We start from the raw sequence: 22,939 nt of genomic DNA on the forward strand, positions 1-22,939 counted from the left end.
TTTGTCAGTGTTTAATTACCCATATACAGTAGTGTATAGTTCTTATTTTATTTTCCTTGAAATAATTTGATCACAGCAGCTCTATAAAATGACATGTATAAAGGTAAATAATAGAGTTTCAGTGAGCTCCTTCTTAACACAGGATAAGTACAGTATTCTTTAGTGTCAGTTGGAAGGTTCAATAAACTGCGTTACAAAAAAAGTCGCTAATGGTTTTGGAAATATCTTTTATTAATTGATCATAAATGCTTACACACTGTCATTTTTTCTTTAGTTAATCACATTCACTATAACTTACTGCAAGACCACGTATAAGTTCTGTTCTCGGAGCAGTTATATAATAAGTCAAAACTCAAAAGCTATCGGATAAAATAACTATATGTTTGGAGATTGAAAACCATGCACTTTGTATCGTGCTCCACAGACCTGTGAGTTCAATGGCCCCTTACAAGGCTCTGTCTTTATTTAGTTCATAGTCAGATGCACAAAGATAATCTAAGAAAGTGCTTTTATCAGAGGCTTGTAGTAAAATGAAGAAGTAGCTTAACTACATACAAATAATATTTACAGCATGTCTCAGGTTATTCCATGATTACCCATGAATCAAGGTCTGAACCATCTCTGCATGACCTGGATAGGAGATTAGAGAAATAAATAATCCTGCCATAAATTACAGGATGGGGGGGTCCCATAGAGCAGCAGGACCCCCTAATGACATACAGTAGTCAGTGTTGTCTTACAGTTACAGTGTATACATCTTTTTGTGGAGGAGGGCATGGAAATATTGAATAAAAAACAGCAAACAAGTAGGTAAACAGGAGAATGTTTTTCTCAAAGTGTCCACTAAATTGATGATGTTCTTTGACTTTATTTTCAGTGTATTCAGCAAACCAAATGTTCAACTCTCAAATGAACGTATAAGTACCGTACTGTATATTTGAGGTAATCCCCAGCCACCATGTTTTAAATGTCATGCTTCAATGTTCAAACCTCCTTACAGCAGATCATAGTGGACTCACCATGTGCCGTCATGAGCCATAAGACCGAGATCAGAAGCAACGGGGGGTCCCCTGATTCATGCAGTATTTAACATGTTATCAGTATATACCCTGCTAATCCATCCCCATATATCAGGTCAGAGTTTGAATGTACATGGTGGCCAGATTATGAAGTAAGCATTATCTGTGCCATAAAGTCAATACGAGAGATGTACTAATCCCAGTTTAGCCCTAAAAGAATTGATAGCATCTTCGCATGGCCAGGTTCACCTCGTCCTAAATCTACAGAGCTGACACAAGAGGAGTTTTAGGAGAATTACTGAGAGTTCAAAAAGAGTAGTGGAATCAAGTTTTAAAGTCTTTATTTGAAGTACATTCAGGTCCATGCCCTAATCTTATTCAGTGCGAGATAACACAAATGAAACTGCGGCAGAAACAAAGTCCCTAAAATGCATTGCACAAGTTATCTTTTCAGCTCCACTGCAAGTATACATTGTAAAACTCTTTCTTAAAGATAAACAATAGTGGCACCCTTGTGCTTTAAAAGGACATATATCTGGCAACATGAGGCCCATGTTTGTGTTTAAACACCAGTACTGCAGCAACAAGCACGAGACCTTTATGCTACAGCTGCAATGTTTTTTTAGGCTTATTATTACCTGCACCAAGTAGGTATGTTTTCTTCTATGTTTGACTGTTTCTCTGTCAGCAGAATAACTGGCATGATATTCATTAAACTTGGTAAACCTGGGCCGAGAAAACCCCCCAAAAATAAGAGCAAATACACTGTTAAATTGGGGCAGATAATCACACTAAGTTTGACCCTCGTTAACGTTGTGAAATAGGACATTTTTGTACCATTTAAGGAAGTGTTAGAATGATTTGAAAACGTAGTTTCGGATTGGGAAAACTCCCGATAACAGCAACATGGAAAGTAGACATTTCATGGCTCACCGGTACTATTTATGTTGCTCTTCATTAGAAACTTGCATTATATAATAATCAGATTGGTCAATTTGTCGATTAATTGGTTTGTTTGCAAAACTATTGTGAATACAGGTCTGAAAAACAAGTCTTTACTGGTGATACATTTACAGTTTGACAAATGGATGTTATCAGTGTCACTTTGACCCCATGCAAGGCCAAGCAGATTCTGACTCTTATAATAATATGTTTACTTATGCATTAAAATAAATGTATTCCGCTTTTGGTGAACCTTAAAACTGGTATAAACAAAAAAATGAATAAAAAATGTGAATGTTTTCAGGTTTGTTAAGATGTATATGTTAGCTTCCTGTTTAAGGGGGACCATCTAATAATTGTTTGCATGACAGCAGTGGAGTACAACTGTGATGATTCAATGTTGTGAGGTGGCACGGCATGATCCTGTATAAAGACACAAACAAACATAAATTGTGTTTATTGTGCTGTTCTGGAAAATAAAAATACAATCATAGCTTAGCAATCACACTGAGGGGAGATCGCCACCTGCTGGCTGACGATGGAACTAACTTAAAGTAAACTCATTTGGAATGCCTACAAAGTTTTACCAATGATTTGGTTAGTAAAATAAAACATATGCATGTATACTGACTGGCTCATATTTAGTTTTCATTTACGCATTTCAAATTTCCGAAAGAAAGTAGAAAACCTTCTTTCAGTTGTTTAAATAAAAAGTATTTTAAGTCAGAGTAACCCATGCAACCCCTAAGGAGAGACTCACAGAATAGGAACATTACAGAAAGGATTTCTACAGTGAAGATGAAAAAGTAAAGGAGGCCTTGTTGTTTAGAGGGAAGTTTACCGTCTCTGATGCGATCTGCAGCTGCTGTCTGTTCCTCCTCTGGCCCAGAGGACTCTCCTGATGTTCAAACTGTCCTGGCAACGGAACATCCCTGTTTAGTCATATAACTGCAACAAGGGTTGCTATCACAGCATTTTGGCATTATTGATACTTTTTTTGGTTTTGATATGGGATATTCCTTTCTCTAGCAAACTCATTTCAACCACCACAAATGACCAGAAAGCAAGACTGCTGAGTCATCAAATTAAATACATGACGGATTGAGGCAATTCATCGAATAATGCAAATCAAACCAACAAAACCTTTACACAATTATTTATTTCATTATAATTGTTTTGATTCTTATTTGACTAATGCAAATAGTAAGTTTGCGCTTCAACTAATTATTATTATTATTATTATAATTATATTTATTATACTTTATTATTATTTTGTTATTTCTATTATTTATCTGCGCATTATTTTCTAGATAAATAGTTTGGTGTAAAAAAATAACACCCGAGTATCTCAATGTCAAAGGTTATAGCTTTAAATGCCTTGTTTTGATGGGAAAAAAGGAGAAAAGCAAGTATTATTAATATAGTAATATTTGAGTCTAAAAGCAGCATAATGTTCCATTTTTCCATGCTATTTGGATTTGAGCTTTTAACTTGAAGCTCCAGCCGGTCATGTCATGTGAGGTTGGGATGAAAAAATACTAACTGACTGGGACAGATGCACTTTTATAAAACCCCAGGGCCTCTTTGAGATGGGAAGACCCGCCCTGATCTGCCTCTCCTCTGTTTGAGAGGCCTTCTCCAACATGCTTTCTCTCTCTGAGAAAAAACGAAAGCAATTTGAGGACAAACACACCCTGTTCTATCTGTCCCTGGTGGTTAATCATCACTTAACTGCGTGTCTCTTATGTCAGTGAAGACAGCTCTGATAAAGCGGACTGTTGTTTATGAAGCAGCTGTGCTCCCCGGAGACACAATCTCATACTGGCCCATGGAATGGAAAATATTTCTCTTCATTCACAAATCTGCTCTGGTTGATTACAGATGGTCATATAACATATAAATCCTGTTAATATGATACAAAATATAACAGATGTTTGGGCTATTGAGTCGGCTTACATTAAATTAGTTATTCTGTCTGCATTCAAACTAAAATCGTTTTCTTTTTGTTACAGGAAGCGAGGAAAAAATATGACAAAGAGACAGAGAAGTATTGTGCAGTGCTGGAGAAGCACCTTAGCCTTTCAGCAAAGAAGAAAGAGTCACATCTACATGAGGTAAGATAGCAGTGTCACAATGCTTTTCCTTCTGCCACCTGAACGACAATAGATAGATAGATAGATAGATAGATAGATACTTTATTAATCCCAATTTCGGAAATTAAAAGCAGTTTTCTTAATGACATTCCCTGTTACAGGCGGACAACCAGGTAGATACCGTACGGCAGCATTTCTACGCAGTTTCTCTGGAGTACGTCTTCAAGGTGCAGGAGGTTCAAGAGAGGAAGATGTTTGACTTTGTGGAGCCTGTAAGTCCCACATTTGTATAATCTTGTGTTGTCTGCCTCTACATGTACCTCCTTCATCTGCGTCATGTTCCTGCTGCTTTTGTCTCCCTCAGCTGCTGGCGTTCCTCCAAGGTCTTTTCACCTACTATCACCACGGCTATGAGCTGGCAAAGGACTTCAACCACTTCAAGACTGATCTCACCATCAGCATACAGAATGTAAAGACACACACACACACACACACACAGACACACACACACACACAGACACACAGACACACAGACACACAGACACACAAATATCACAAGCAAGGTCACACTGGAACCGTAATAAAGAAATAAATAGTACATACAGTAGTACATTTCTGAAAATACTGCAATACCTGAGACCCAAAAGACATCCAAAAACCTCCCTACAAAAATAGAAGCTAAGAAAGATTGGAGGACATATAAGTGGATTGAAGCATTGAACATTCCTTTTTTTTCCTTTTATTCAAAGCATTTTATTTTATTTCTTAGAATGCTGAAAAATGTTTTTAAAAATAAATAAAAATCCACTTTTTGCATGTTAAGCTGACTCCTGATCAGGCCATTTAATTAAATGCGTGTGTTCCGTCTTGCTTGTGTGGACAGACGAGGAACCGTTTTGAGAGCACGCGGTCAGAGGTGGAGATTCTCATGAGGAAGATGAAGGAGAATCCACACGAACACAAGAGTGTGAGCCAGCACACCATGGAGGGATACCTGTATGTGCAGGAGAAACGTACGTATCCGCCCACACACGTCACCTTTCACAATGAGTGCGCAATTCATTCAGACGTAACAACTGCTCCAATTGTGTGTGGTTACCATGGTTACCAATCTAGCACTAATGCAAGCATGACGGAGATTTTTTCACTTTTCCATCCTTTTTTTGTTTTTGTTTTAACACCGTCTCCCTCTCCTGCCTCTGTTTGTTTGTTTCTCTCTTAACATGTCTCTTTTTCTTTCACTCGTCCCTCAGGCTCATTTGTATCAACCTGGGTGAAATACTACTGTACGTACCATCGTGAGCCCAAGAGGATGACCATTGTCCTGTTTGACCCAAAATCAGGAGGGAAAACGGTGAGTAGCTTTATGGATTTAAGTTGCCATGCCACTAAATTCCTTAGCTATGTACTAGTATATATCTATAGGTATTCAGATGCTCCACATGCTTAGACACAGACGTACCAAAAAAAAATCATCATGTTCTCTGTTTTTTCAATTGGCTTGCTCACAGTTTATCCCACTGTGTGTGTGTGGATATATTATTATTTTTACCAATACACAACACGTTTTACAGGATATTTTGAGAGGAGCTACATTAGGATTTTGCAAGCAGAAAATTGTTCAAATGTTTTAAATCATCAATGGAAAATGTCAAGTTTAACGTCAGTCCCCTAGCTCCCGTTCTGACGCATGTTTCCATTTTACAACAGCGTACAGTCATACAGGGACATATCAGTTTTAACACAGACAGAAAACATTTTCTCCCACAGCAGCAGCCTCATAAATGAGTGCAGCATCTCCAAAGATATTCTGAGTAAGCAGCATGACTCCAGCTATTTTCTCAAAGTGCTGTCTGTTATCACTTCCTACACAATGAATAACCCAAAGCTCATTGAAGTTCATGCCTGTTTTTTGAGGGTTCTTACGGAACATTCCGAGTGATTTACTGGAGAAAAAACACTCAACATCTCAGAAAGCTTTTCAGGCCCAGCACAACGAAAACATATATGGGGATCCAAGAGCCAAGATGAAAACATCAGTCCTGGGCCCAACATATCAACATACCCCTGTGTATTAAATTCTAGAGCCAGAAATGTTATATAACTGCCAATACTTTTAAAAAATATATACATTTGTGTGACTTTCAACATGTGGCGCTACCAGAAATGTTAACCCTATTAGTAAAGAAGATTACATCAGAAATGCTTCATACAACCTTAAGATTTTTAAGGCATTGTTTGCTGTGTACTTTAAGCTTATGGGCTGAGTGTCTCTGTGATGAGATGTACTCAATGCTGCAATTGCTTTAGTTTAAAAAATCTCAATGTGCTTCTTGTTGGAAGTTAAGCAAGTTGGGAAACTGCCTGTAGATTCAGTTGCTCTCCAACAGGAGAGGATTGTTAGTGAGTCCTTATTAATTCAAAAAAAATACTCCTAAAAACATCCCTTTTGTCTCAGACTGTTGTCCAAAAATCACCCATCCTCATCTCATTGTTTTGTTTGACGCTCATCAGGGAGATGAGGAGAGCTTCACCCTCAAGTCGTGCACCAGAAGGAAGACGGACTCGATAGAAAAGAGGTTCTGTTTTGATGTGGAGGCTGTGGACAGGTCAGTGAGAGTGTGGTTTTACTCTGTGTGTCGCCTGTTCAAACCATGCACTTCCTACACAATCTTCCTTTGACCCGCCTCAAACTGATTATTTTACTTTACTTCTCATAAATATAACACATTTAATTTATGTCAGGGGTACAAACGTTGTCTTAATTAGTCAGTTTAATAGACAAAAGGTTTTATTAGGGTTTTCATATTCACACGTTTTATGGATGACATCGGGCCATGAACCAGAATAATTCAACAGACAGAAAATTACAAAATGATTTTTAGGTGAATTTGTTCCCAGCAATCCAACAACTTTCTGAAAAACACACAAACAAGCTGGAAAGAGTTAAACAGGAAGGACTTCTGATTTTTGTTTTGCATCTTTGAATTTGACAACACTGTATGCTGTTTTCATGTAAATAGTCACAGTTACATTTCTCTGATCAGCCATCAGTTCATGAGTGGCATTATGTGTTTTTGATGTGGTGTAATTGCAGCTAACCGACACACGGGGGTGCTCAGTTAGTTTGGACATAAAGGCGAGACATTGTAGCTGTTCAAGCTCTCGTGCTCCTCCTCCTCCTCCTCCTCCTCCTCCTCCTCCTCCTCCTCCTCCTCCTCCTCCTCCCTCTTTCCTGCTCCTCCTTAACTTGAACCGTTCTCCATCTAATCCACTTATCCTCACATCTCATCTACTTGTTTAGCATTACTCCTTACATTTATACTAATAATATGCTATATATGTATTGACGTGTGTTTGTTGGTAAGGTAGTAAGGTAATTTATGAATGGTGTGTCTGTTTACATATCATTAATGAGTTGCCTTACTAAATACATTTCATTAAGCCCATTTTGTAAATATTAGTTTAGCTTTGAACATGTCTGCGTGCGTGGGCACCCCTGTACACCATGTGCACATCCATCTGTGTCATGATTGAAGGGCGGTGTATTGATTGGTGCTTGGGGTGGGGGGTGATGTGGTGGAGGTGACAGCTGAAGGTGAGTATGCAGCCAGTGACAGGGTGACAAACTACAGGAAAGATAGGACATCTTTACAAGACAGGAATGGACATGACCAATGAGGCTGTGAGAGTGTGTGTGTGTATGCATGTGTATCAGGGTGATTTTGTAGATGCCTAGTGGAATGAGTGGGAAGTTTCAGGCTAAATGATCTGTACCTTTTTTTCCTTTTATGGTGAAAAAGTAAAGTGATACACCTCTGCTTTGCTGTTGAATAAGTATGAGATTTGCAAGCAGTGGTTCTTCTTAATACAGCTGCGGTCATCTGAGGCAACAAGCATTTGTTTATGTATTCTTGCTTTTGATGATTATTTAAAAATCTAACAGAATATATTAAGCCAAACATGTATTGGCATGTTTTTCAGTGTGCTTGTATGGCCAGTGTTTGCAAGGTTTGTTAATTGCCACTGATTATAATATTTGATAAGCTAATGTACCTTTTTTGTTCGTGTGTTTTAAAGGCCAGGAGTAATAACCATGCAAGCTCTCTCAGAGGAAGACCGCAGGTTGTGGATGGAGGCCATGGATGGGAGAGAACCGGTAGGTTACAAGTTTATTCTTCTTAACGGCAAGGCACCCCCACCACTCTGCACTTTTATACAACAGAAAAATTCAAACAGTAGAACCACAAGGTCTAACTGTGTAGTCCCTCTTAGGTCCAGTTCCTTTGGCAAACACTGTTTCTCTGTGAGGGCATCTACACTCTGGAACACAATACGAATACAGATCAGGAATAACACCTCTTATCATACGTTTAACCACAATCATAAGAACTGGCTTTTAAACAATCAAAAATGTGAACACTTTTAACTGAATCAAGGTATGATGATATTTCATCTGTTTGCATGTTTGTTTGTTTGTTCCTCTCTATTGTTGTACTACTGTTCCTATTTATTGTTGTACTGCTATTTATTTATTCTTGTACTGCTATTTATTTATTGGTGTACTGATGTTATCTGCTGTACTCTATTTAATTATGTTTTTATTTTCTAGTCTTGTTGTGGTCAGTTAACATCTTGCCAAGGACAACAGTTGCAAATTAGCCTGCTGGCTAATACTGGCTCATTTACAGCAATGTGAATTAATGTGCACTGTCCTTTAAATAAAACAAACAAACAAAAAAAATGACAGCGAGAAGATAGAGAAAGAGAGACAAAGAGAGAGAAGGGTGTACGTGTCTTAAAAGAAAAACAAAAGCCCAAATATTGAACTAAAAACTTTAGGAAGGAAGTAAAACAGTGAACCATTAAAACAAACTTTATAAAACATAGAGAAAAAGACAAATAACAATAATAAAACAGAAATAACATCACCTAAATGCCATTCTAAAAGATAACAGCATCTCATTGTTCCTGAAATGGCACTTATCAAACAATGTCAGTGTAACACCAACATACTATTCTCCAGACCTTATCTCGTAAAATAAGGTGTGATTTAGCAACTTTTCTAAAGTTAAAATGGAAAATCAATCTGTGGTGGGGTTGTTTACTTAATAATATGCAACCCTTGATGTGGGCTTTATTTGAAGAGTCCCACGTGAGAAAGCTTCTGGAATCACTAGGAAAGTTGACTGACAGTCAGTTTCCCCAACTCTTCATTTGTTCCTTCATAATATACAGTTTGTTTGCCCTAAGGATGGAAGTTTGTTAGTTATTCTTTCCACACTCTTATTTAGTTACTCATGGTCATGCCCCAACACCTCTTCATTCTCTTGTCTTCATTCACAAAGGTAATCACCGTCAATAAAGCCACTGCAAGCTCCGACAAGCAGTCTCTGAGCTCTGGCAATCTGTAATAAAACAAGACATGTTGATGATCATGTTTTACTGAAACTTGTTCAGCCTTTGTAGTTGTTGTTAAGACTTCCCTCTTCTCTGTCTGCCAGCCCCTTGATAGTCAATACAAGCTCACAACTGACAACAAAATGACTGTAAATCCTATATCATTTTTCTTTTTAAAGGTATGAGTTCTAAATATAACTACTCATGGATATGCACATTATTTTTTTAAGTAAAAGTTCAGGCATTAAGGAGTATACAGAGCTCTAGCTTTAACACAATATTCTCACAATTAACATGGGAACTAAAGTTTTGAAGATTACAAAAAAGTCAACAATAAGTGTGACACTTGTTTACGATACTCAATAACCTGATCCATCCCAGATAAGTTCTTCTTATAATTGGGATAAGTAGCTATAGCCGCGTTCACACTGCGGTACTTTTCCCACAAAGGTTCATGCGAATTTAGTGCATGAACTAAGTACAGATCGCGTTCACACCAGAAAAAGTCCCTGGGGGTGGATTAGGCAAATGAAGCCGCTGACGTCACTTCTTCTTCTTCTGCTTTGGGTTTACTGGCAGGCCGCAACCCACTTCACGGCGTATACTGCCGCCCAAAGTCCCCGGCCGGAAGTCCCCGGAGTTGGGGACTGGCTTCAGTAGAAGCTGCTGGGAGTCACAGCAGCTTCTACTGAAGCCTTCCGAGTAAATCGCCAGAACGCCGACACCTCCTCATCTCCACCGCTCCCATGTTTTATTTTATGTTGCCATAAGTTAGTCTCTCTGCGTTTCTGCGCTGGGCTAATGCTAATGCTAATGCTGCTAATGCGAGGATAATAAAATGGCGGCTTCACAAAACTTTTTGGGAGTTTTACGGGGCGTGGTTTGCAATTCGCCCAGCCAATCAGGAATATAGCTCTTTTCTCAAAAAAGAGCCGCTCGAAAGTCCCTGCTCTCTAGCAGGGACTTTCGAGGGGGTAAAAAGGTTCGCATGAACTACTTTTAGTACCGGCTCTTTTTGGTGTAAACGCGATCATGAACTAAGTTCGCATGAACCTTTGGCTATTCACTAATAAGCATTCAAAGCTTATTATGCAAACATGTAAAGCAACTAGAATGACAGGTGTGTTTTATTTTGTGTGCGTGTGAAATGTTGACTACAAATGTGATGTACACACATATCATGCCTTCATTAGAGTTATTTGCAGGTTTATATCTGTGGGTGTGTTTTTTATTTGCAGGTGTATAATCTGAATAGAGACAACCAGGCTGAAGGCCGTAAGTAGCTTTAATTGGTATCAATGAACTGTTAATTCAATGGGTATTATATAAGAAATAAGAATATATCTTGCTTTCTAAATTGGTAGGTTTATTGTTAGATTTTAATTGCATGAATGCTGCATTTAACAATCTCTAAAATAGTAGTTTTGCCCACTGTTTGTATTTTTAAATACTTATAATCAAAGCTCATATTCTTCCTCAGTATGTATTCTGCTTGTCTCCATCTCCATCAGTGGCCCAGCTGGATGTGATCGGGTTCAACGTGATGAAAAAGTTCATTTATGCAGTGGACACTAGAGGTACACTGTCTACTCTGATTTAGTTTTATTTTCTTTATTTTGTGTTTCATCTGATATTTGTATTTCCCACCACAGTGGCACACCGGAAAAGCTATAGATACTAGATAGTCTGCAGCAGTTTGCACTATTCAGTAAAAATATACACAGTATACGCCAAAAACGTAAACATAGACATGCACTTAAACAGCAAACTAACAGCCCTTTTCCTTCACTAAAAATAAATAAATGATATATGTAACGTGAATAGACGAGTAGTGTCTTACAAATCTGGTAAAGGCTAAATGATTAGTTGGTAATCAATTAATCAATCATCATTAAAAAAAACACATTTTTAAAACGACATATTCCAACAACATCTGGGTCAAACTGGTTTGGTAAGTTGTCTAGTCTTTACAGACTTTTTATCTGAAATGTCTCCATCGAGCTTCACATGTGCATATTACTCCCTTTTCCCTCTAACGGCTGCATTAAGAGCATCTATTATGGAACTCACTTGAGCTTTTTACCGCTTAACAGATGTATTTACATTTATATGGTATATAATGAAGACATCTCCAAGCTGCTAGAATTTTTGTTTCTCTCATGGACATTTATGAAAATAATATGTATATAATATGATGAATTCAAACACTTGTTTTTAAATTCAGATTCTATAAATCGTCCTAAATAAACCAGCCAACCTTGGGTTTCTTGAAAGGTGCTATATAAATCCAAGCTATTATTATTATTATTATTATTATTATTATTATTATTATAAATACCTTTCTCAGATATGGTTCCTATGGTGAAACAAGAAGGCTTAGCTTAGCTTTATCTTCAGTTAGTGTAAATGCAAGTGTACAATACTCAAATGATTAACTTTGATGATCAAATTAAATTATGTTCTGGTTAATTTAAATACGGTAAACACAGGAAGTAACCTCTTCTCCTCTCCAGGTATCGATGATCAGGGCTTGTACAGAATCGTTGGTGTGAACTCCAGAGTACAAAAACTACTGGGCCTAGCTATGGGTAAACTCAGAAATATAACAACACTATTTATTCTAAATAAATATTTCTTCCCTTCTCTCATTTAATCAGTCTATGTTTTTCTTATGTTTCACATCAGATCCCAAGACATGTGCTGACGTGGAGCTGGAAAACCACGAGTGGGAAATCAAGACTATCACAAGTGCTATCAAGCACTATCTTAGGTTCGTGTGAAAAGGGTTACAGAATGTGGAAATGGATTGTTCGCTTTATTCAAAACACTGAATTATTTCTCAATTCATTGGAAATTGCAGCACTTTTCTCCTAACTCAGTATTTTTGATAACTGCATATTGCGGCTTCAGTTTATGCCTTAAAAAAATAGAACTCTTGCCATGTTTCACTTTGTTTAATTATTTGTATTATTTCTTTGAACATTTGTTTTGTTGTATTTCCTTGTTAAGCCTATTTTATTCATTTAAGAAACATACATTTTCCCATAGAGGGGGTGTTCATTGCACAAAGGATCCATACAACTTAACAAGTAGATCCCAGGTCTTAATTGCTGGTCATTTTATAGCAGTTGATGGTTAAATGCCTTCCTCCTCTTTAAGAAAATGCTAATGAGCAAAGGATCAGGACTGAGAGAGGCCAGGAATAGGCAGCTAAGTAGAAGGAGAAACACATTAGGCACACACACACACACACACACACACACACACACACACACACACACACACACACACACACACACACACACACACACACACACACACACACACACACACACACACACACACACACACACACACACACACACACACACACACACACACACACACACACACACACACACACACACACACACACACACACACACACACACACACACACACACACACACACACACACACACACACACACACACACAGAGAGAGAGAGAGAGGAACACAGGTCAGGCCTCATTGAAAACCAACAGGAGTAATAACCCTCTTAAGGCAGACATGAGAAACTGATGTCCAGCTATGCACCCTGGCATGATGGAGATGAAAGACGTGAAGGAGAAGATGGTTAGATGTGTGCTCATCTAGAACTGTCCATAGTTATAGATTTTTGGTAAAAATTCAATTTTCCCAGCTGAATCTCTGCCACTATGTTTCCAGGGTGCTGCCCGGACCTCTGATGACGTACCAGTACCAGAGGAGCTTCATCAAAGCTGCCAGTGAGTCTAATTCCTGTCTTATTTGCCTCTCTTATGTAGGTTCATTCAGCAGAATATAAAAGAATCCCTCTTGCAGGTTGAGGTTCTTTGATTCCCGGTGAACCATATAAAACTCTGCAAACAGATTCTAAGACGACTTTGGAAAAGCAAAAAAAAACAAAAACAAGATGGAGTACATGGAGAGCTAACCACAAACTGCTCAACTGGAGAATCCTTAAGTAGCAATTGGTTTGTCATTGATTCAAGATTATCCTGTATACAGTGTATGAATAGAATAAAGATGGATTAGAGGAAATTTGCCAATACTTGAGACAGGAGTACTTCTTCTTTGCTCTCCCAATGAATGTTAAGCAATATCTTCAGGCTCCCTCCTTATCTTATTTTAGAAAAGAAAAACATATGAAGGTCATATTACATGTACGAGAGGTCTTGACTTGCTTTTAAACCAGTTACAAATAGATGACTCGCCTACTGAGTTACGAGGGCACCCACTGCGCCACCATGTTGCCTCTGTCTGTCCATTTGCTCTTTCAGCTCAGCCCCCCCACTGCTTTTTGTCATGTGGGGTACTCAGTACCTAATCAACCTGCTGTGTTACACAATATTTATAGGATTATAACCCATAATTAAGGGATAAGCCTGGGAAGCTGATGAGGAAAAATGACATCCTTTTAAAAGATAAATGTTAGTTTGTGTACTGAGGTTTTGTTTGGTTAAAAGGAAGCTGCAACATATTGCAATTGTGATTTTTCTCCCCCTGTGTCAGATATGTGTGGGTTATTGAGTCAGGATACCACATTTCATTTTCTAAAAACGCACAGCTGTTTTAAAGATGGATGGCCTACATTTTTTAACAATCACCTCAGTGTATTCCATTTTTCTATTTTGGCTCCTCGGTGAAATGAAATAATAAACCCTTAGAAGTGTAATTAATTCATACTACAACACATTGACTCTTTAGAACAGAATGTGTTTTTAATTATACGTTTTTTCTGTCTGTCCTGGTTTGATCTTGGTTGGTTTATTAACACCTGATTGACCTGTTGAGTCTAGTTTTGTCCAGTCTGATCTACTGTGTTACAGGATGCGTCAGTGACCTGTTTTCTAACTTTGGTGGTAGCTAAGCCTGTAGAAGCTGAGCTGAAAGGGGAAGGAACTCCAGGAAATGACCTTATTTCTCTGGCAACACTACCAGGAAATGGCTCCGCATTGAGGCCAACTGGAGAGAAAACGAGAAAAGGGTGAAACCGTGTCTATTAGGAGAGAGGAATAAAGCGTGGCAGTGAAGAGTATCAAAGTAGCCGGTTTGATACACACTTGGACCACCCATGCTATAATGCGTGTATTCATGGTTTTGATATAACCATAAAATCTAACACATGCTTGCCAACTATTTATAGACGTTTACAGATTTATATCTTGCATCTCGCCCTAATTCTTTCCTTCTCTTTAACTTGCCCCTCTGTTTTTCCTCTGCCGTTCATCAGCTGCTGTTTGTGTGTGGGTGTCTGCATTTGCACGTCATGAATTAGTGTGTTCATACTGTGCAGAATGTGCTTGGTTGTGTGAGTATGCTTTTGTAATTTTCCAAAGCAGAATAAGGCAGAGGCAGCGGGGTGTTTTGAAGACCGTGTCCTCGGCTGAACCCCCTCTTTCAGCTCTTCCCTTACACCTCCCTCTTTAACATATCCTTCCTCAGCTCCACCCACCACCCTGTTGGCAAATCTTCTCTTCCTCCTCTAGTTTCCTCTTGGCCTACTGCCCTCCCATGCTTATCTGGTTTTAAGTATCCAGTTTGAATGGTGTGCTTAGTATTTTGTAAGGTTTGAGAACAGCAGCTGTATTATTTTCTGACAAGCACCTGATGGGTGGGTCAGGATAAATAATATTGTTTTAAAAAACATATTTCCTAACTCTCCAACAGTAACAGTCATCATTTAAATGTAATTCATTCTTCCCTTGTTGTTCCTATGCTCCTAAATACATTTTTGGAGCACTGATTGGAACCACGAAAATATAGACTTAAAGAAAAATACTAAGAGGAGGGAGCTGAGAGTGCCACCCTTTTTCCAGATACCTGCTCTAGGCATGTGCCAGCAAGAACACACTTCTTAAATGTTACTCTTATCTTCTTCTCTTTTTTAATCTCCTTTCTGTTTTTTTCTTTCTAATTGTACTTAAAAGCTGGACCACCTTTCATCAATTCTGAATTCTCTGACCTAAACTAATGCAAAGTAAGACATTGCAAGATTAATTTCACAATGCAATTGTAGCCGCTTACTTCAAGCAGTTATTGTGTGTTACTGAGTATGTATGCAGGATTTTAACTTCTCTCTAAAGGTCTCTCATTCCATTCTTAACAAAAGTATTTTATCACCTTTTGAGAGTACAACCTATTTCTTTTGACAATGTGTTATAGTTTGCAGTTATCTCCATTCGTATGAAGACACAACCTCATTATTCTGGTCGTTATCCAAAGCTAATGAGCTTAAGCTAGGATTGGTATTTAGATAGACCTGTAATGGATAGCATGCTGTTCACCTTGCATGACTCCTGCTGTACCGAACCACACTCCATATTACCATGTTTGTTCCCTCTTCTGTTTCTCAACATCTAAACGTCCTGTGCTTTTGTGGAAAACACTGATCGCTTAAGTGACGAGGGGAGAATGTCAGCAATTGTTGGATAACAAAAATGTCAATGGACATCATCTTTTGAAGCAAGGCATAATGATACTTAATGGAACAGCACAGTAAGAGTTTGAGCTGAGCTCAATCCTTGGCCATCAGAAATATCTTCCCTCCTCAAACCGGCTAGCATTGTTTCTTGCAACAACAAACACTGTGGTCAATAATTTAACCGCATTGTGTTCATAAATGGATGAGGTCAGTGTTGTGTTGCTCCTAGCCAGGTGGTGTTATTTCAGCCTGCTTCTTAAACATTATGTTTTTTCTCATCTCCTGAATAATAATTCTGATCATTTTTTCCAATTATGGTCAAACAGTTCCCGGAATGTCTTTGAGTTTCATAAGAAACAGATTACATGATACTTTCATACTGAAAGCACACACCTGTTGAATACAACGGCACTCACACATTTTTGACACTCAATCCGAAAGGTTTGATGCCAGTTTTTTTTTTTAATGAAATGCTTGCTTTATAGTATTTACTAAGCTTGTCAAAAAAAACTTGTTTTGCCCGCAGCTGCTTATATTAGAGCAATGTGTTTATTTTGTTGATTGAAACTATGTGTTTTGCAATATTGATTGATTTCATTGGCCACTTAGAGAAGCAGAGGATCCACAACATTGACATATTATCACCTTATGATGTGATAGAGAGGAGAGTCTGAAAGTAATTCTCTGTTGGTTTGTCTCTTTAAGCAAACCTTTATTTAATTCACGTTAAAACAAGAACACTGATGAGTGAGTGTGTCTTTAAAGAAAATACTAGCTTTCACAGTTGGAGGGGTTTGACCTTTATTCGCTTTGAAGTATCTTTATGCTCCAGATGAAGTAGGATCATGTGATCTTTTGTTCAGATTTTGTTGCAAATCATCACAAACTCAGTTTGCATCCACTCAGTTTATATACAGGACACTGCTCTTAAAAGGGTTACAATAGCAATATATAATTTGTGTCTTTTTTAAACTGTACATGTAGTATGTTTATATGTGTCTAACCCACCAACGTATGAATTCAAGCAGAATGCTAAAGACCAGATATAGAATATACTGCATTAAGCTGCATAGACCAGGTGATGTGGATGATGTATGAATAATGAACGTTAGAAAAAAGTGAAACGGGTGGTTGAGCTGGAGTCAATCGACGGTCAGCAGATGTGGCACGCCTCTTGATGTAATGCACGCTTCATTTACTTTAAGTGGATGTACTACATGTTTGCTTTCCTGACTGTAAACGCCATACATAATCCAAATCCCCTCATCTCATGCTTAAGAGATGCACAGATGTAGTTTTGATGAAGGGAGACCCAGACTTGTTTTTTCCCCTGTCTTTTTAAGACAAGAAAAAGGTGTTATGCAATGAACATGTTCAACACCTGTCCATAGTTTATTTAATAATAAGGGAGGACATGCATGAACTGAACACGCATGTGTGTGTGATCACATATGTCTCAAATGTATAATGTATAACTGTATTCAGTTGCATGCACCCCCACAGGATTTTATAAGGCTAAACATGAAGACTGGGAAAGTACTTTGTCCATGCATTTGTCTGAAGGCCTGTAATTCAAGGTTGGAGAGAAAAAGTGGCTTTAAAAGGTCCCCTTCTGTATAGTGTTTTATGAGATGGAGGCTGCAGTGATAAATTACTTCCGCTTGGTGTAATCACTTATGACTCAGCACCATAGCTACTGCCTACAGAGTCACATCCTACCCATGCGTCACAGCCTACGTTTTAAGCTTGTCTTTTGTTTTGTTTTTTTACTCATCATAGCTTCTGGTGTGTGTGCTTATAATATTTCCATGTAAATATTTCCAAAGCTGTATCCAAAATCACATTTTTGTCTTCCTTAGAAATGAGACACATTGTTACCAACAAGCCTCTCTTGGCAAAATTATTCCAGAGACTAATATAATTGGAAAATATATAATAGAAAAAGCAGTTGAATTCTGCATTGAATTTCATTCTGGATCAAATGAAAACATTTGTACTAAACATTAAACATGTTTTTCCCCCTGTAAAGCTGATATATGAGCACATTTCTGAGTGTGCATGTAGTGGATTATAGTTGAAGAAAAGGAGTGTGTGCTTGAGCATAATGTGTGTGAATAGGATGCATAATAGGGAATAATGATTGTAACTGTTTGAATGGTTATGCATATATTTGAAGGTATGCATCTGTGTGCAGTGAACGTGCATAGAGGCGTATGTTGAAGGTATTTCAGAGTGTGTGTGAGTGGTCACATGCTTTTGTTTTATTTTAATTGTCTGCATTTGCTAAATAATAGTTTGCAAGGGGCCCTAAGTAGTTGGTCTCTTAGTATCTATCTGAATGTTGCTTTGTGTATTAAATACTGCTTTTCAGCTCTGGTTTTGGTTAGAAATGTGTGGTGTACGTGACTGTGAGATTCTCTTACATTTGCAAGTGTAATGCCTGGCGCTGACAGCCAGGGCCCGAGCGTTGATCTATTGCGAGTCGGCTGCCATCTCTCTATGCAGCCATGAATTATTGTTGTCATAGATCAACAACAGGTCTCTCTGGCCGCCCGTCTATCTGTTTGCCCTGCATGTCTACCTATCACCAGGACACACAGATTTTCCACTTTGTAGCCTTGTTAAACACTCAGTAACTAGCTCTCCAATTGCTTCTGACTCAATCACTCTGCCTCGTCTCTGAAGCTGTCTGGGTTTCTTCCTATAAAACATTTACAAATGGACTTTCAGTCCATATTAAGAGAGTTACAAGCGCTTTCAAACCTTCAAACCTAAAGCACTAGGCTCGTATTATTCTAAATGTCTGTAAAAAACAAAAGATCTATTAGTCTGTCCCTAAATAGCTTCTGCCTTATATAACTTCTCCAATGGGTTCATAAGAAACATGGTCTTTGAAAACTGAAATGAACTATGTACTAATATCTGTGGAGACCTCAGTCTCGACTGAATCTAATACCTTTTTTAACGCGTAAAGTCCCTTTTACATGTTTTTTTCTTTTCTAAGCTAATTTTTACAGATTTAATTCACATAGAGTATGGTATACTGTATATGCCTACACATTCCAAATGTTTATGTGTAAAATGTGTATAGGCATGACCTTTGTACCAAGAATAAACAGTCTGGTTGCATTGGTATAGTTCATACTTTGGTTTAGTGTTTTTTTACTGAACTTTATATGTTCAATGAGGGGTTAAAGAAGCTAAGGTTATTATGTCTTTAAAAATCTCTATCTCTGTGTCTTAATATCTTTTTGTTTTTTTTCAGAGTTGGACAACCAAGAGGCCCGAGTTACAGAGATCCATGCCCTGGTACATCGGCTGCCCGAGAAGAACAGACAGATGCTGGAGCTGCTGATGAAACATCTGTCCAAGTAGGTATAGATATCACAGACGCTGCCATGTTCACAGCCACGAAGTGTCCACTTATTTCTTTAATTCGCATCTCAAATATGTATCCTTGTGATAAATTTAAACTGGGTATAAATTCAGTTGAAAAGGTGTACCTGTCAGACATTAACTTGATTCAACTTTAGTTGAACTTGAATGAAATTACTTCACACTGGAATAAAGCCATGATGCTGTCAGGGTTGGTTACATACAGTGGGGCAAAAAAGTATCTCCCACTTAAAAAGATGAGAGAGGCCTGTAATTTTCATCCTAGGTACACTTCAACTATGAGAGACAGAATGGGGGTAAAGAATCCAGGAAATCACATTGTAGGATTTTTAATGAATTAATTGGTAAATTCCTCGGTAAAATAAGTATTTGGTCACCTAAAAACAAACAAGATGTATGGCTCTCACAGACCTGTAACTTCTTCTTTAAGAGCCTCCTCTGTCCTCCACTTGTTAACTGTATTAATGGCACCTGTTTGAACTTGTTATCAGTATATAAGACACCTGTCCACAACCTCAAACAGTCACACTCGAAACTCCACTATGGCCAAGACCAAAGAGCTGTCAAAGGACACCAGAAACAATTCCCCAAAACATCACTGCTCTAGAGGAGATCTGCATGGAGGAATGGGCCAAAATACCAGCAACAGTGTGTGAAAACCTTGTGAAGACTTACAGAAAACGTTTCACCTCTGTCATTGCCAACAAAGGGTATATAACAAAGTATTGAGATGAACTTTTGTTATTGACCAAATACTTATTTTCCACCATCATTTGCAAATAAATTCTTTCAAAATCAGACAATGTGATTTTCTGGATTTTTTTTTTTCATTTTGTCTCATAGTTGAGGTATACCTAGGATGAAAATGACAGGCCTCTCATCTTTTTAAGTGGGAGAACTTGCACAATTGGTGGCTGAGTGACTAAATACTTTTTTGCCCCACTGTATATGTTACATAGTTTAACGTATGGGTGTAAAGGTCTTTTGACAAACTACCAAATCAGTGCTTGGAGAAAATAGGATGATACTAATCAGTAGCTGATTAAAATGTAATGTTTTGCTTGAGGACATTTCAGCAGAGATACTGAAAAGCACTCTGATGTGTAACAAATCAGTTATTTTCTTTCTGGGTTTTTCTCCCAGAACTTCAAAACCCACTTATGAATGTGCAGTGCTGCACATAGAACAAATTCAACTCTAAGAAGAAAAACATTTGTGACTCGACGGGATTTCTGTCTGTAGATTACATATCCACAAGCTGTTGCAGCCCATAAGCTAAAAAGCAAAGCATGCCCAGTGGGATTATGTGTAAATATTCCTCTAAAGCAGCTGACTGGCATTGTATTTTAACTCCTAACCCCTATCTAACCCCTCTGGCTATATGGGGCTTTTCCTCAACAGCATAGCATCATATAATGTGCAGAAAATGTGACATCCGCCACGTTTAAAAACATGTAGGCGAGCTCAAATGTGATATGCTGATTACATAAACATCTTGACCACGGCTTAGTGCATCACATCTGCCTGTGCTCATTATCATTTTCACTGGCTTATAGGTTGAATGGCTCATTCAGAGTGAACACACCTCAGCTCTCAGTCTAACACAAATTATGCATTCTGATACAGGGCTAAGAAAATAAGGATTTCCCATGTTCCCAATTATAATGTCCCCTCGGGCTAGTACTGTTAACCAGCTACGCACTTGCCCGATCATGCAAATGGTAAACATAAAATTAAACACATTGTTATTTATTCCAATTATCCTGGAAACAGGAGTCTAGTTTGGCAATGTTGGAAGTTGTGGTTGAAACTCTAAATTCATTTACTGAAATAAAGATAAAACATGACAATTAATTAGGTACTGTAATGGTTTACATAATACCCGCTAACAAATAACACAATTTGTATAAGGGCAGGTAAACATAATTTTCTGACATACGTTTCAGTTTTCTTTAACAATATTCTGGATAGTGTGTTGATTAAAGTTGATGGCCATTTGAGCAGATATTTGATGTGCTGTAGAACTGTATTGTTCCATATTTGTAAATGCTACTCGCTTACTCTCTTCTAACCCCCCCTCAACAGTGTGGCCAGTCATCACCAGCAGAACCTGATGACCATCGCTAATCTGGGCGTGGTTTTTGGGCCAACTCTGCTCCGCCCACAGGAGGAGACGGTGGCGGCCATCATGGACATCAAGTTCCAGAACATTGTGGTAGAGATCCTCATAGAGCACCATGAGAAGGTAAGATGGAATTTGAGTGTGTATATACAATGAATAATATAAGCAAAAGCAACCGCACGTAATTTAAGTTTTAATTAATGAATGCTTTGTCAGGGGAATTGACTTGTATGTAATTGTGAATTCAAACAACATGCTATGCACCCAACTATTTATAATTGAAAACACCCAACACCTGCTAAGTATACGCAATAACTGTATATACTTAAAATCCAGTTATTATGAGATCCAGCTTATTGGCAGGACCAGCTGCGTACAAATGTCACCATGGAAACAGAAAATTCAACATGACGGTTTCAGACCCTCGCATTTTACACAAAAATGATTGCAGACACACAGACAAAAAACACAAATCCCACACCCTTTTAAATGCCTCAATATACACACATGCCGGATACGTCTTGTTGCAACAATAACACACACACAGAGACAGCACTGTCCATCATTCAGACCTTACAAACAGCAACTCTATCTAGTGTAGTACAAGATGTGATGGAGCAGGTCTGAATCTTTCAAAAAACATCATCACGTGTCACTGTCTCCTATTGTACACCTGCAGAACAATCAGAATTGTGACAGTCTGCACCTCACATTTTTGCCCTCTCTCCACAAAAGAATGATAAGATCATTTTTTTCAGGCATTTTGTCTGTTTTGCTTGCTGATTTCAGCCTGAAGATTTCATTTTGGTGTTGACAGTATTGAAACGATTTACTGGAGCTTTGCGAAATGCTCATGTACATGTCATGAGATCCAAATCAAGACATCAGATCCAGGAAGTTGAAATGGGTTGCACAGCTATCTAATCCTTTTTGTTCCTCTTTTTTCCATCTAAAGTGAAGTTATGGGTGTCAACCTTGCTGATAAAGCGATGACAGATGAATGCACATTGGGATAATTATAAAAAATAACACTAACAGCCATATTTAGTAGCAAGACATGTATATATAGAAATCTAGATACAGTACATCTGCTGAGTCAAAATACATTCCACAAATTGCAATCTGTCGATTCTGCATATGTGATTATTGGGAAAATAAAAAAATGTTACACAGCAACACAGTCTTATTGCTATGTTTTATGTGGAGTCTAAGCTGCAAAGTTTCCAATGGCATGAATCCAGGAATTAATATTAGATACATTGTTCCAGCTCACATCTTATACCACTTGTCTTTTTAACAAAGGAAAATATAGCATAATTTTAAACTAGGAGTAACATGAGTCATAGTACCACTGGTGGTTTAGCAGAACCTTATATTGTGCAATTATGCCTTTTTTTGTTCATATATTCCATCATTTCACAAGCTTGAAAATAGTTGAATGGATATTCATGTGATTACACTTTTAATAACCTTGTGATTATGCATCTGCCTTTAATCCGGTCAAATAAGCCACATGTATCTG

General features: G+C 38.0%; 1 protein-coding gene across 2 annotated transcripts in view; it reads left to right on the plus strand.

The window, feature by feature from the left end:
- The window catches only part of LOC117458853 (rho GTPase-activating protein 26-like), a 79,881-nt gene that overhangs the window by 39,353 nt on the left and 17,589 nt on the right, over positions 1-22,939 (plus strand). For both annotated transcript variants that reach the window (XM_034099540.2, XM_034099539.2), the window contains 14 exons: positions 3,974-4,075; positions 4,216-4,326; positions 4,419-4,523; positions 4,938-5,067; positions 5,308-5,408; positions 6,569-6,663; positions 8,135-8,213; positions 10,693-10,729; positions 10,966-11,031; positions 11,968-12,042; positions 12,140-12,224; positions 13,163-13,221; positions 19,165-19,270; positions 21,381-21,540. In XM_034099540.2, the coding sequence (XP_033955431.1) occupies positions 3,974-4,075; positions 4,216-4,326; positions 4,419-4,523; positions 4,938-5,067; positions 5,308-5,408; positions 6,569-6,663; positions 8,135-8,213; positions 10,693-10,729; positions 10,966-11,031; positions 11,968-12,042; positions 12,140-12,224; positions 13,163-13,221; positions 19,165-19,270; positions 21,381-21,540 (1,311 nt within the window). The remainder of the gene's footprint in view (positions 1-3,973; positions 4,076-4,215; positions 4,327-4,418; positions 4,524-4,937; positions 5,068-5,307; positions 5,409-6,568; positions 6,664-8,134; positions 8,214-10,692; positions 10,730-10,965; positions 11,032-11,967; positions 12,043-12,139; positions 12,225-13,162; positions 13,222-19,164; positions 19,271-21,380; positions 21,541-22,939) is intronic.

The sequence above is a fragment of the Pseudochaenichthys georgianus genome, chromosome 14 (genome assembly GCF_902827115.2).
Source record: "Pseudochaenichthys georgianus chromosome 14, fPseGeo1.2, whole genome shotgun sequence".
Lineage (NCBI taxonomy): Eukaryota > Metazoa > Chordata > Actinopteri > Perciformes > Channichthyidae > Pseudochaenichthys > Pseudochaenichthys georgianus.